The 14,863-nt window shown below is 47.5% G+C and overlaps 1 protein-coding gene across 1 annotated transcript in view; it reads right to left on the reverse strand.

Annotated features, from left to right (window-relative positions):
* Window positions 1-1,565: 1,565 nt before the first annotated feature.
* Window positions 1,566-14,863, reverse strand: part of CEP250 (centrosomal protein 250) — a gene marked incomplete at its 5' end in the record, with an annotated part of 33,429 nt that continues 20,131 nt past the window's right edge. The window contains 10 exon segments of the mRNA XM_084271452.1: window positions 1,566-2,660; window positions 5,179-5,462; window positions 5,888-5,935; window positions 6,103-6,210; window positions 6,507-6,659; window positions 7,552-10,143; window positions 11,797-11,951; window positions 13,137-13,257; window positions 13,493-13,636; window positions 14,016-14,333. Coding sequence (XP_084127578.1) covers window positions 2,576-2,660; window positions 5,179-5,462; window positions 5,888-5,935; window positions 6,103-6,210; window positions 6,507-6,659; window positions 7,552-10,143; window positions 11,797-11,951; window positions 13,137-13,257; window positions 13,493-13,636; window positions 14,016-14,333 — 4,008 coding nt within the window. The 3' untranslated portion in view covers window positions 1,566-2,575.

The raw sequence follows: 14,863 nt of genomic DNA on the forward strand, positions 1-14,863 counted from the left end.
TTTCAGCAAGTTTTCTGAAGACATAAGAGCAGAAGGAGTAGTTCCCTCAATCTCTCATGATTCACCGAGTCTGTATCCCTCCAATAGTCACTGGGAGGGACCATTTTCTCAGGTAAACCTTTCAGGTTGACAGTTCCCACCTCTTCCCATCTCTGTTGGACATAGAGGGCATTCTTCTTGTATATGTCCCAGACTTCCACAACAACATTCTGTCCTGCCATTCCCCCGGCTTTCTTTTCCCTGTTCCATTGTCTTTGGCCAAATCCCATACCTGGCTTTCCTCTTCCCCTACCTCTCCCTCTTGCTTGCAAGTTTTTTGCCCATGCAGCTGCCAATAATCTGACCTGCTGTTCATTCGCTTCCCTTCTTTTGCACTTGCTCCACTTCCCACCTCTCCTCTCGACCATCATATACAATTGGTCCCACACTTAAAATCTACAAATTTTCTCCTTGCCAGCCCAGCATGGTCCTTGTTCCTCTGTTGGAAAAGTGATCAGTTGCTGCCCACTCTCTCCCTGCCCCTCAGGACATTGCAGACCTTTCCTGGGACAGCCCAAGGGCCCATCTTTACCCCACTGAAGAGTTCACCTCTTACACACATGGTCCTTTGTGGAAGCCATCTGACCTCTGAGCTTCCTTGCTGGATTTCTTTGAACCTCTTTCAGTTCATCTCTCTCTGGATGTACAAGACTGCATCCAGGATTAAGATCCAGGCTAAGCTATGATTGTCCTCTCTTGTTTTCCTAGTTATTTTTAACACTCGATCTGTCCCTTTTTTCCCCTCCACCCCAACCTTTTCCCAGTGTCCTGGTTCTGGCCAGGCCAGAGTTAACCTCCCCAAGCAGCCAGCCCAGGTGTGCTGAGTTAGCCTGGGCTGTTTCCATACCACCTGACATCACTTCCCCATAAAAGGGGGTGGCTGGGGAAAGGTAAGGGCTTGGTGCCTCCAGGACAGCCTGACTGTGGCTGGGTCTCTCCATCCTTCCTTCCTTGCCACTCTGTAATCATCAGGTCAGTAAGGCACTCTGTGTTAGCACTGGGTGTGAGTGTAACTGGCCATTATTGTTCTACATTCATGGTGATTTCTGTCAGTGAACTGTCTTTATCCCAACCCCCTGAGGCTCTGTTTGTCTCTCCTGTGGGAGCAAGTGAGGGGCATGTGGTGCTCAGCTGCTGTCTGGGGCTGACCCACCACACCCAGACAATGCTTTCACCACACCAACCACCAAGTAAGGTTTCCCTGACCCCCGAGGGAAATGGACACCTCAGAACCAGGTTGGTTGGTTGTGGGGTTTTTTTGTATATGAAGCTGAGATGGTTTTCTGCCTCTTTATTCATAACTTTCTTTATTTTACAGGAGGGTTTATTTCCCTTGAATTACAGATAAAGATCTTGACCAGTATTGTACAAAGCTCTGTTTGTTCCCTGGATCCTTGTTTGGATCAGAATTCCACCTAAGAACCTAGGTGCTTGTGATGTTTTGATCCCTTTAATAAGGTTGACATTAATGCTCCATCCTATATGCTCTCTATACACTTAGAGAATGTCACACAGGACGAAGTGGAATGTCTAAGAGAAGTCTGAATATTCCAAACTTATCATCATAAACCATGTTAGCAATGCTATTAAAACAGCAATTTTTATTAGCTTTGGCACAAAACTGCGATGACTGGTAGGATTTTTGCTCCTGGCTTCAATTCCCTACTGATTTCAATCAGCAGGAAACAGGAGGGGATTGATGTCAGCACTGTGCAAAACTAGGTCCATTGCACTGCTCTCCCTGCCTCACGTCGAAGTAGCTACACCATGTTTGTAAACTGATGGTTAGATCCAAGTCCATACTCCTATTTTTTGGTGCTATTCAAGCACTGAAGGTAGCAGACTGACTTTTGTTCCTCGTGCTGTAACTCTGCCCTTCTCCTGGGAACTGATTACTGTCCTTAAACAGAGCTCCAGCTTGGGAATCTGCACAGGCTTCTTCGTGACAGTGCAAAGCGTGCTCATCAGCAGCACCTTGTAAACATCATTCTGACCTGAGCTTCTGAACCTTTGTCATGTGCAGTGAGTGCTGCTGCAGATGAGAAAAGCACCTAGGGAGCTAGTTGGAAGGCTGTCAACATCTTCACAACTGTAACTTCTCTCCAGGTAGAAACAGGCTGGAATTGCTTTTTTCCAAAGGCTGAGTAAGAGGGAAAAGGAGACTCGGGGCTGAAACACACGCAGACCAGAACCAGCGCTGAGTAAGGTGCAAATTTAGTTCTGTTTAGTTATGTTAGTATGTTGTGTGTAGCTCAATTATGTAGTTTTATTTTAAGTAGCTGCTCAAGGATAGATGTGTCCCAGAAGTCTCATTTTTCAGGGATTATTAATTTCTTGTTTGAGCTTCCTTTTCCATGCTCTGTTGTCTCTCCTGGCTTTGTTTTGTTCTTGCATACTCATATTTTGTCCCCAGAAGTAATAATGCTTTATAGGCTCTAACACTCATCAGCAACTGAGGTCTGACAACACCAGCTGAATGTCAGAGGATTAGAGGCAAAAGGCAGGGAGTGGCCTCAACAGGAGTTCATCCCATTTCTCATGTCCATGAGCCTTGATTCTGTGTCCTTGGCTTGGCAGAAATCCTTCCTTTAAGATAGAGAAGATCAGAGGTCCTGTTGAGACTAGGAGAAAAAAGATTGAAGTTACATGCAAGTTTGCTAACATGAGCTAAATTCAGTTCCTTTCATAATCAGGAAAAGGCTAATGAGCAGCCACTGAAATCTTAATTTAGCAGTTGCTCTCCTGATTAAGCCCTGTGCGTGTGGGTAAGCCTCAAGAAGGCCCTCAAAGAGTTCCTGAGTATCAGGTTTTACTCTTTTGCCCTGGGTTTGGCCAGGATGAAGTGAATGTTCTGTCTAGCAGCTGGTGCAGTGCTCTGACTGGGAGTTGGGATGGGAGCAGTGCTGGTAACACTGGGATGGTTTAGCTGTTGCCAAGCAGTCAAGGGCTTTTCAGCTTCTCGTGCTGCCCTCTTCACAAGAAGGTGAGGGGCACCCAGGAAGCTGGCAGGGGACCCAAACTGGCTAAGGGGCTATTCCATACCATGACATCATGCTCAGCATTAAAGGGGGGATGGTAGGGAGGAACACACAGCTCCAGGACACATGGTTTGGGCATGGCTCTGAGCTGTGCGGCTCAGTGAGAAACTGCATCGTGCACCACCAGCCCACTGTGCTTTGCTATAAAGTCCTGTTGTTATTTCTCCCTCCCCGTGGTGTCCCAGTGAACTCTCCTTAACTCAACCCACCAGGTTTGCCTTTGGTGGGTTCTCTCCTTTCTTTTTTTCTCCTCCTTTTTCCTCCCACCAGCATGGGGGGAAGTGAGAGTGTGGGGGGGAAGTGAGAGCGAGCAGCTGCATGCTGCTCAGCTGGGGCAAAGCCAGGACATGGTTATAACCATCTCTGGTGAGTTATCAATCGATGGCATCACATGCACACGTGCCTTAATGCAGACTGACAGGAATCAAAGCTTTGCAGTGGGCAGCCTATGAATCTCCTGCTCTTAAGAGGTGTTAAGCGCACTGTCCCTGCATAGGGAAACACTTGCTGAAACAGATGATTTCATTGTGGTTGGCATTCTAAATGTCCTGAGGGTTATCATAAAGAAACAAGCCCCTAAAATCTCAGACTTTTTCAGATAGAAGCACACTTCCCAGTAAATACCCAGAATTATTTCTTTAATATCCTCATACCACAGTAACCTTCAATGCCCAAAGGCCTGAGATGGTCTCCTGATAATTTATTGTTTTTTCATAAAGTGTTGGATATTTCACTCTCTTTAAGACAGGAAGGAGAATGTGTGTTATTTAACATTTGTGTTTTTGACGGAACAAGAAACACAGGAAGTGGTGAAAAACTAAAACTGGGTTTAAAAAACCACAGCAGAACAGTCTGTCTACTCATCAGAAAAAAAGTTATTTTGTCCTTTTTATTCTGTTTTGTTGCTGCCTGCAAGAATGTTGAATCCAGGTGAGATATTTCCCTTCCCTTACAGTTGTTTGCATGGCTGTTTTTCTTCACTTGCACATAACACCTTTGTGCTCTTGTCCTTTGGATGTTGGTTCCCTATCTATACCTATGTACCCAGCCCTGATGAGAGTTGTTCTGCACAGGCATTAAATACAGCTTTGCATTCTGCTTGGTTTCTCATAATCCCCAGGCCTGGAAAGAAATGTGATTTGGAAACTGAGGAAGGGTGTTTTTCTGGCTTTAGGTAAGTGAAATATCTGGTGCTGCTGCATTAATTCAATTCCATCCATCCATGTTCACAGTTCCAGTACATCTAACTGCAAGACTTGAGAACTGATGAAGTTTAACACCCATTCTATCTAGAAAAGACATTTACAGTGCTTTCCCTCTTGGCTGGTACCCAAGTATGGAGATGCTACACTCCTTTCAGCCAACCACTGGTGCCTGAGTACTTTATCACTAGAGGTGTTTCTGCAGCACTGACTGTTCAGATTTTATCTTAATTTTCATCATTATCTGATGATTTAGCATGTGTTGCTATTCAATTTCTGTGACCTGAGCTGAGAATCATCCTCTTCCATCTCCCCAGGCAGAGCAGGCAGTCGCAGAGCTGACAGGGGCTCAGAACAAGCGGAGCACTGAGGTAGCTGATCTCTGGGCTGCAACAGCCAACATGAGCGCTGTCAATGAAGCTCTGGCCTGGGATAAAGTGCAGCTCTTGCCTGGGATAAAGTGCAAATTTGTGCTGCAGGGGAGCAGAGCTGCCAAATCTCACTGGGTGTTCGTCCCCAGCTATGCAGTCTTTTAGAGAGATAAGTGTATTGAAAATTAAGGCCAGACAAAAGGTCTTTGCGTTCTGTGCAGAACCTGAGGAACAGCCTAACGTGGAGGGCTGTGTGGAGACTGACAAGGCATGCTGAGAAGCAATGCTGTGGGCAAGGAAGAAATTCTACCTGCCACCAGGTTCATCCTGCTTTTCCAGGCCTACAACTGACCCCATTCACACAAGCAAGCACCAGTTTTGTCGCACCCTTGCTTCTGCTAGAGAACCTGCAGTGAACACTCCGCTCTGAACATCTATCTTACTCATGCCTTGAAGCAAGCCCACTGCTACAGCAGGTCTCTGAATTGGCTTCTGCTGAGGCCTTTTGCTATACACTGGTCCTGTTACCTCAGGTCATCGTTACTGGTGGATCTGGCTGTTGAATGCAATGGCTGTCTCTCAGGAGATCGATGGTCCAGAGATACAAGTGCCAAGTTAAGGTTCAGAGACCGGTCCAGCTTCCGGGTCTCTGCCTCCAGAACAGCAGCTTTGGGCTCCCTGACAACTGCTGCTAAGGAGTAAGACAGTTCTTGGTGAAGTTCTGACAGCTCCTGGCTGGTCTTTGTGCAGCACTCAACATAGTCCTGCTTATATTTCCGCTCCTGTACCAGCTGTGTCTGCAGAAGGGACACCTGAAAGAGGAAGAAGGCTGAGTTCAGACAAGCCCACGCTACCAGCACCATCTGTAGCCCCATGGTACCGGCTGTCAGGGAAGAGGTACCTGCTTACTCCAGTCCTGACAAGCACACTGTCCTTGTGGGAGGGGAAGAAACAGGTTCCCAGAGTCACCCTATCCATATTAAGAATATTCTCTATTTTCAGGTGAGTTCCAGTTTTCTGAATTTCCTCTGATTTGTCTCCCACCGTGCCTGACCTTTAGGCAAGTCCAAGACTAGACCCAGGTGGATGATGTAGTTTGGCCATGGCTGACAGGTGAGTCTGGCTGACAATGCCTGGTGTACTCGCTCCCTGACAGCCACACACCACACGGGCTGGAGCTTCATGCAAAGTTGTGCCCAGCAGTGCAGCTTTTGATGAGAGCCTTCCCACTGCTCACCTGACTCTGTAACTCGGCTACTCGACTGCAGCAAGAGTGAAGTTCCTCCTGCGAAGAAAACATAACAATTTCTTTTTAGTTTCCAGTTTGGCCAGGGCCAGAGTCACTATTTGACATCTAGTAGGTCTGTACTAGGGGGCTGCTGCCACTGGAATTTGCCAGTGTAGGCCACCTGTATGGCCAGACCCTCCCTCCGAGTATGACACTGTTCTCACCTGTCTAGAAGCAGACATCTTGTGCTGGTCAGAGAGGGAAAACCCACATGCATCTGGCAGCAAACGGCCTCTACAGTATCTTTTCAGTCTCCTTCGTTCACCTTCCACCTGCACGTTGGATAGGAGACAGGGTCACAAAAACCTGCCACCACACATGGAGCAACAGGGCCCCTGGACGTAGGATTTCTGCCTAGAGACTGTTAACTGCACCAGAGAACATCTGGGGCAAAAAGATTTCAATGAAAGAGGAAACAATTCCTGACACAAGAGAGTCAAGATTGTGTGTCCACAGGAGAAAGGGGGAGAGGGAAGGAATCCTGCAGAGTACTCCAGAGTGTCTGTGGAAATGTGTGGTGTTCCAGGGGACTATGAGGCTTTGCAAAGGCAGCAAAAGCCTGGTTTACCTGCTCAAGAGTCCTCCTGAGCTCAGCATTGAGTTCCTTCAGCTCTGTCTTCTCCAGCTGCAGCTTTGCAACTGCTCGCTGCAGATGTTCCAGCCGCTGTGACAGGAGTCTCTTCTCTGAGAGCCATGATAGCTGCTCCCCTTCTGCAATAGCCTGCTGGGCACAGAGATAGGAGATCACATCAGCTGGTGCCATGGAAAGGTCAGAAGGGACAGAATCTACATGTTAGGGAGAGTGGCTGGACTCAGGAATGGACAGTGCAAAGTCCCTTCTCCTCCTCGTCCCCATCCACAGGCCAAAACAACACCCTCTCTTCCTGGGGCTGTCCCCCAGATCACCTTGCAGAAATCCACACAAATTTGCCTTTGTGCATTTTGGACTGTGGCACAAATACATCCTGAAGGCACAACAAAGCCTTGGACCTGATCAGGCTGTGGTACAAGTTCTGGAAAAGCTGTACCTCGGCCACCTAAGGGAAAACTAAGTTTCAGAAACCATCACTTGAAGGAGAAATGATATGTACTATTTTTGAGAAAACTGCTTAATTCATCTTCCCAGGGACTCTTGCCAGAGACCTTGTGATACCACCACATAATGCGGTGAGTAGTAACCAAGTAATTTCTTGCTTGTCCACAATAGAATATGTACAATCAGAAACAGCAGATCTCTGAAATCATCCTCTAAGCACCACCTACTAACTTGAGTATATCAGTTTGGTCGACTGTGCCCTTTCCATGCCACATCCTAACCATGCCATGTTGGCTGGGCTTGCCTAGATAGGAGAGAACCAATGAGCCACTCACAACTTTTGGCCTTGAGTTAATTTTAACAGCAAGCTCCACAGTTCTGTCAGTAGTTGTGGGCTTGACAGAAACCATCCTAGCAGGTGAACAGTCTCTGGCTGGAGCTATACCGACTGCAATCAGGTTTCTGGCCAAGCAGGTGATAGATTTAGGGCAATATATATTCCCGTATCTTTATGGGAAACATATTTAGAATCCTTCATAGATATTTTAGCTGACTGATGACCAATGACAGCACCTACCTGAAGACGAAACTGGTCCGTGTCCCTCTCTGAAACCATACGCTGCAGGATGGCTATTTCTCCCCTCAAGGTCCCATTGGCCATTTCACACTTGGTAAGGGCAAGAGTCAGTGCTTGTGCCTTCTCCTTCCATTTGACTTCTCCGCTTTCAGTCTGCTTCAGAATAGCAATCACACGCTCCAGTTCTTCCCCACTTACTTTCCGCTCATCTTCCAGTTGTTGGGTCAGCTCCTTCTGCCTTTGCAAGGAACAGTCTCTCTCCTGAAGAGCTCTCCTCTTCTCAGCTTCCTCTTCCTCCCATTTTTGGAGTTTCTGAATTTGTTTCTTGAGGGCCTCCCCTCCATCTTTCCATCGCAAAGCTGAGGTTAATTGTTTTAGGAGTTCACTTTGCTTCCTAAGCTCTTGTTCTCTCTCTGTCAGAGTGTTCTCTAAATACCTGACTCTGTCTCTCTGGTGCTTGATCTCTCCATCCTTCTTTGCCAGAGTCTGCTGAACATGCAGGAGATCTGCCCGAAGACCTCTTATTTCCTCTTCTAACAATTTTTGCTCACCTTGAGCCTTGGTCTCTAGTTCTCTCTCATGCAAAGCTTCTTCCAGGCACTTTTCTTGCTCCCTGTGATGTCTGATCTCTTCATTCTTCTCAGTTAGCCTAAGCTGGAGATTCTGCAAGGTCTTCAGCTCTTCTTCTTGGCGCTGGAGTTTCTGCATAAGAGTTTCATTTTCTTTATCTCTCTTCCTCACCACTTCCTCAAGGAGATTCACTTGCCTCTGGCATGATATTAGTGCTGCTTCCATGCTTTCGTCACAAAGCTGGGGCATGTTTATTTGCTCTGCCTGCCTGAGGAACTCCAAACAGTTCTCCTTCAGTATTTGGCTCCTTTCTAGATCCTGCTTGCCCTCTAACTCCTTCTGCTCTTGAAGGTCCCAGACATGCTCTTGCAAAGATACTCTGTCTTGATCTCTACCTTCTAGAGAAGATTCACCATATTTCAGCCTTTGAAGCACAGCTTTAGTCTGCATTGTAGCCTCCTCCTTCTGCTTCTGAAGCTCAGAGATAGCTTCCTCCAGAACCTGGATCTTTTTTTCTCTTTCTTTTAGAGTCAGTTTTATTGCTTGAAGATTTTTTTGCTCAGCTTCATGCTTTCCCTCCTTTTCCTTGAATGCCTCACATTGCTTTCTAAGGCATACAATTTCTTCCTCTTTCTCCTTTAGTGCTACCTGAAGATGCTGCAGAATTTCTTTCTGCTGTTCAGAGTCTTGTTCTTGTTTTTGGAAGGTCTCAATCAGTTTCTTCTGAGATTCAACCATGAAATCCTTTTCTTTGAGTACTGCCTTAGTGTATTCTAAGTCACGATGTAAGATGTTCATCTGTTCTTCTGTTTTTTCTCTTTGTCGCTTTTGGGTGTCCATAAGCTTGTCCTTTTCTTTTAAGGTTTCTAAGGTCTGCTCCAGTTGGTCATGGACAGTCCTTAACTGCATTTCCACAACCTCTTCAGCTTCCTGGATTTGCTTTTGTTGTGATTCAAGCTCTTGATCTTTTTGAGATAAAGAAAGTGTCAGCTTTTCTACTTTACCATGAAGCTCCTGCATGTCCCCCTCTTGCTGTTCCTTGTACTGCTGCAAGAGTCTTAACTGGTCCCTTTGAGAATCACACTCACTCTCTTTGTCCTGAAGAACTGCCCTCAGGTGTTCAAGGCTTGCCTGCAGAGCTTTCCCCTGTCCCCTCTCCCTTTCCAGTTCTTGGATCTGCTGAGTCAGAGATAGAAGCTCCAAGTTTTTCTCCTTCAAGTTTCCTTTCATACGATCAAGATCCATGAGCAGATTTCTCACTTGTGATGTACCATGTTGCTCTAGAATAATTATTTTCCCCTCCTGGCATTTGATCTCTTCGTCTTTCTCCTCCAGCTCTTTGCTCATCTTGCTGACAGCAGCCCTCTGCAATTCTAGCTGCCTCTCCAGCTCCCGTATCTGTTCTTGCTGCGATCTGATCTCCTGGTCCCTTTCCTCCAGCTCTTTGCTTATCTTGATCACAGCAGTCCTCTGCAATTCTAGCTGCCTCTCCAGTTCCTCTATCTCTTCTTGCTGGGATCTAATCTCCTGGTCTCTCTCCTCCAAGACTTTGTTCATTCTGCTTACAGCAATCCTTTGCTTTTCTTGCTGCTTCTCCAGCTCCTGTATGTGTTCGCGCTGGGATTCTGTCTTCTGGTTTTTCTCTGTTATGTCCTTAATAACCTGATCCAGAGTAATTTTATGCATTTCTTTTTGCTTTTCCAGCATTCCCATCTGCTCCTGGTATAACTTTGTTTCCTCCTCCCTCTCTAACAGGATAGCAGTCATGCGGGTAAGATTCTCCTGCAAAGCTTTCACCTCTGCTGCCTCTTTCTCTAGTGTCTGGATTTTCTCCCACTGCATTTCCACTTCCTCAGTTTTCATTTTCAATACAGACAATGTGGTTTGAAGTTCGTGTTCAAGGGAGTGATTCATATCTGTGGCTGTATTTGCCCGAGTTTCAGAGGCTGTGACTGATTCCTGAAGAAGCTTTATCTCCCATACCAGCTTTTCTTTAAGTGCTTGCAGTCTGTCCCGTTCGTGCTGCAACACGGAGGAAGAGATTCAGTAATTCCATCTACGTACGTTTAGTTTTCATACTAGATTTGAACTCCTGCTCCAGTAGCAGCCAAGGGCTAAAGTCTGAGCTTTCAGTAGAAAATCTGAGCTCCTCAGTTGGCTTCCCTGTTTGGTGTACATTTTCTACTGTCATTCAAAAAAGATTTGAGTTATCAAACTCTGTCCATAATTGATTTTTTGGAGTCATTGTGAATGGAGGAATGGGAAAATATTGATCATGTAAGATCACAGGCTCAAATGTCTAGGTGAGTATCCTGCCTGTGAGTATTTGCCCAGGGAAGAAAGTCTAAGAGTCACGCAGACCTACGTGGTACTTCCCCTCCCCAACCACAGCCCTGCTCAAACTCGTGAGAACTTTTCACAGTCTCCTCTTGACCCCATGCAGATCTGCTGCATGCACAGTGCCCCCTGTCAAGGAGTTCAACAGGGCTGCTCTGCTGTAAGGACACCACCTCCTCTCATTTTCTTCAGCATGGCTCTTATTTCCTGGAAGACAGAGTGAATACTGCTCTCTCCCGGCCTCTTGGGGTGTTGTAGACCTTTCCTGCACCACTCCTTAGGTTGGCTTTCCCAGCTCACTCAGCCAGTCTCACCTTCCTTTTTGCCCTTCTCTGAACCTCTTCTAACTGCAGTGTGTTTTTTTGGGGAGGAGCTGCCAGAACTGCAGCCGGGGTGTAAAGTACAGACCAAGCATGATCTAGGCAGTGGCATGATGATGTTGTCTCTATGAGGAAGGCAAGAGAGAACACTTCATTTACATTTTAAAAAATGTCTCTTGTTTTACCTCTTTAGAATGGTCATGGTATTGTCCTCTAGAACCGCACTGTCCCCTCACAAAGAGTCAGATCAGTCTGTCATTCTGTGTTTGAAACCAGGACCATTTTCTCCTTGCAGACATAGATACTTAGCTGGATAAGCACTTTTATTCTCACATTTCTCTATTTTCTCCCCACTGTCTGCTCTCAGATGGACAATGTTGAACAGCTTTCTATTATTAGCAAATGTCTTTTCCTTCCAGATCCTCAGAACTCTAAATATGGATTTGGACATAAACAATTGCCCAGACCATGGGAAATGTCCCAAGGGTAAATAAAGAGAAGTTGGAAAATTACTCTGACTACAGCTTCAAGGGCAGAAATCTTCAGAACTGAGGAAAATCAAGACCCTGAATTGTACCAGAGCTGTGTGTGACTACGGCATCTTCCCCTGCTTATTCAGAACACCACCACTGGAAAAGGTAAACCAAAAACCAGCTACTGGGACAAATTATATTCCTCTGCTCTTGTAGTGGTCTGTGGCCTCTCCACATAGACTGTGATATCTGTCATCTTAATGATTCCTGTCTTCTTTTGCCCAAGGTGGAGACCCTGCTAATTCAGCTAATTCAGCTACAGGGAAGTGAATGTCTGCAAACAAGGAATGATAAGTGGGAGGGAAAAGATGAAAGAACCTTGCTCATCATTTGCATACTTTGTATCTTTTCAGATTTAGACTGAACCTTTACAAGACCACACAGCATCAGCTCTCCACTGGAAAAAGTTGCTCCTTACAATTATTAACAGACAGCAAAAAACCCATATGTAAGGAAAGGCCTTTCACAGCATCTGCCAGCCTCACCAGGACATCCCTTCTCTGCTCCTCAGTGGTCTGAAGTTTTCTTTCCAAAGATGTCACCTCTTGATGTAGAGTCATAGCCTCCTCTTTCAGAGCAGTGGCCTCTTCCTGCCAGGCAGCTTGCAGGGAGTTCTTCTTGCGTTCTGCCATCTGTGTCTCTGCAGCAGTAAAGGTGAAGGAGAAGGTGAAAAGCAAAGCAAAACCAAACCAATTTGAATCCTACACAGAAAACTTCATTTTCTTATCTGACTGACTGTGCTTTCCAGGCTGTAAGCCCAAAAGGGCTTTCGAAGTATGCATTAAAAAAAAAGAAACTTCTGGGCAGAGAAAAACCAAATCAAAACCAAAAGAGAAAGAAAGTGGCAGGTTCAGAAGAGTGTGAAAATGTGTTTCCTCTTCTGCTTTTTGAAGAGCCAGGGCTAAGGGTAGGACATCACCCACAGCATCAGAAGCATGCAGAACCAACACTAATGAAACACGGACACAGGTAGTAGGTGAGAGTCAGATCTAGAATCCTAAAGGAAAAGGAAGAAGCAAAAGTGAAGACTGACTGTGACACAGTTAATTGACTAGAAAGATTTAACAGACATTACGGTGAAGGATGGATGTGGAGAGTGGGAGAAGAGTGACAGAGAAAGGAGATGCTCTGATATAGAGAGGCCAGTAGCCCTGGAGTCTCTGGGGTGGCCTGAGGCTTAGAGGAAGAGGTCACTATTTACACATGAAAATCAGTTTACAATAAACCTAACGTGAACTTGTTACCAAAGACATAAGTAAGAAGTGGCTAGAGAAGTACTGGTGTTTGCTATGGCTGCGAGCTCAGACACCTGAGCAGTATCAGCAAGAACACAGGTAAGAAGGATGCAGAAGCACAGGTACCAGAGAACTAGGAACAGCAGCAGAAGATAACTCTGAACTGTGAAACTGCCATGTAAGAGGACAAGGAAGTCAACAGAACCATAGACTTACAGACTCTGTTAGGTTGGAAGGGACCTTTAAAGGCCACCTAGTCCCACCCCCTGCAGTGAGCAGGTTGCTCAGAGCTGGCTTTTTGCAGACTGGTGCCTTTGAAGAGTGCACAGAGAAGGATGCTGTGAGGCATCAAGCTACACCTACTTAGCAATGAGATGTGATCTGGAAGGCAGCACACATTTCAGCTAGCAGCACAGCTAGAGACACTGCTAGCCATGCAACCTTCCTCTGTAAAGAGCTTTCGCTCCAAGTTCTATAGACAAGTCTCATGCTTGTTTTATTCCTCTTCCCATCTTCAGGCACTGCACTATCCCTGTATGGTATGAGAAATCCCCATAAGATAGGGTCAGTGCCTTGGAAAAGAGGTGTACCTTCCTGGCTTTGAGCCAACTGCTGCTGCAGCTCTTGATTGTGGGCACTGAAATGGTCCCTCTCAGCTTCCCTCTCGCTCAGCTCCAGCTCCAAGCCCTGTATCTTTTTCTTTGCATCATTCTGGAAGAGGTAAGAAGAGAAATTATCACCTCACAGAGGTGGCAGGAGACAGAGAGATACAAACACTAAGGCAGAAATAGCCAAGGCAGGAGGGGGCAGATGATTCCCCTCTCTCCCTGTGGCAGCAAGCCAACCTGGCCCACATGAATTTACACCCATTCTGGCTTTGGCACCCTGCCTGTCAGTTCAGTCCAGTGGAAGGACAGGATTTCTGGGTGCACTAGAGACACATTACCAGGTCTTGCTGAGTCTGCTTCAGGTGCTGATGCAGGTCTTGTAGGGCTGCTGCCACTCTGTCCACTGTGAGCTCTGCAGGAAGGTCCCTGGCCTGAGAAACAGCAGGGCCCCAGACATGATCCTGTTCTGAAGAGAGAGGACATTCTGTTGCAAGCTTTAATTGAAGGCTCTCCAAACAAACACCTCTTTACAAACAGGAGAAGGTGGCAGAGCCTTTGATGTCATCCCAGAGCTCATGTTACAGCAAGATGTGTGTCACAGCTTAATGTTATTTTGATGACCACTAACATCAGCACTGTGTCATGGAATATCCTACCTGCCCTATGGCTTGACGTGACTTGGGCCCTATTTCATGTTGATGCTGGCCATTTCTCCACATACAGACATGGACTTAGGTCTCTGTAGACTTTCAAGACCTCCCAAGGCTTGAGTCAGCCTACACTGAATGGCTGAGTCTATCATGCTCCACCCTCCTGCTCTCCAGGACGTGCTCTATGATCTTGTCCACCCAGCCTGCCACACTTGCCTGAACTCCAAGTGCCTTCATCTCTGCTGTCCCAGAGCAGGCGGTGGACAGCCAAGTGCAGTTTGTCCAGCTGGGACTGGGCTTCACAGTGGGCACTGGTAGCTTGCTGGCACTCTGCAGCCAAGGCCTTGGCTCTGCTCTCTGTGCTACAGAGCCTCACACGCAGTTCAGACATCTCGGCCTCCAGCGCACACAGCGCGTCCCTCAGGCGCCGCTCATCCGCTCGGGCCTCCTCCAGCTCCTGCAGCAGCTGCTCCTCTCGAGCTGCCAGGGCAGCTTCCTTCTCCAGCACTGCCTCCCGCAGGGACTGCCTCTGGAAGAGATGCACAGAGCCTCGGGGAGCTGCTGCTGAGGGGGGACACATGAGGGAGGAGAGGGGCAGGGAGAGAGGGAGGGGGAAGAGAAGGGGGGGGGGGAAAGAGGGGAAGAGAAGGGGGGGGGGGAAAGAGGGGAAGAGAAGGGGGGGGGGGAAAGAGGGGAAGAGAAGGGGGGGGGGGAAAGAGGGGAAGAGAAGGGGGGGGGGGAAAGAGGGGAAGAGAAGGGGGGGGGGAAAGAGGGGAAGAGAAGGGGGGGGAAAGAGGGGAAGAGAAGGGGGGGGGAAGAGGGGAAGAGAAGGGGGGGGGGAAGAGAAGGGGGGGGGAAGAGAAGGGGGGGGGAAGAGAAGGGGGGGGGGAAGAGAAGGGGGGGGGAAGAGAAGGGGGGGGAAGAGAAGGGGGGGGAAGAAGGGGGGGGGAAGAGAAGGGGGGGGAAGAGAAGGGGGGGGGAGAGGAGGGGGAGAGAGGGGTAGGGAAGAGAAGGGGGGGGGGAAGAGAAGGGGGGGGGAAGAGAAGGGGGGGGGAAGAG

This window comes from Gallinula chloropus (assembly GCF_964237585.1).
Source record: "Gallinula chloropus genome assembly, chromosome: 16".
Classification (NCBI taxonomy): Eukaryota; Metazoa; Chordata; class Aves; order Gruiformes; family Rallidae; genus Gallinula; species Gallinula chloropus.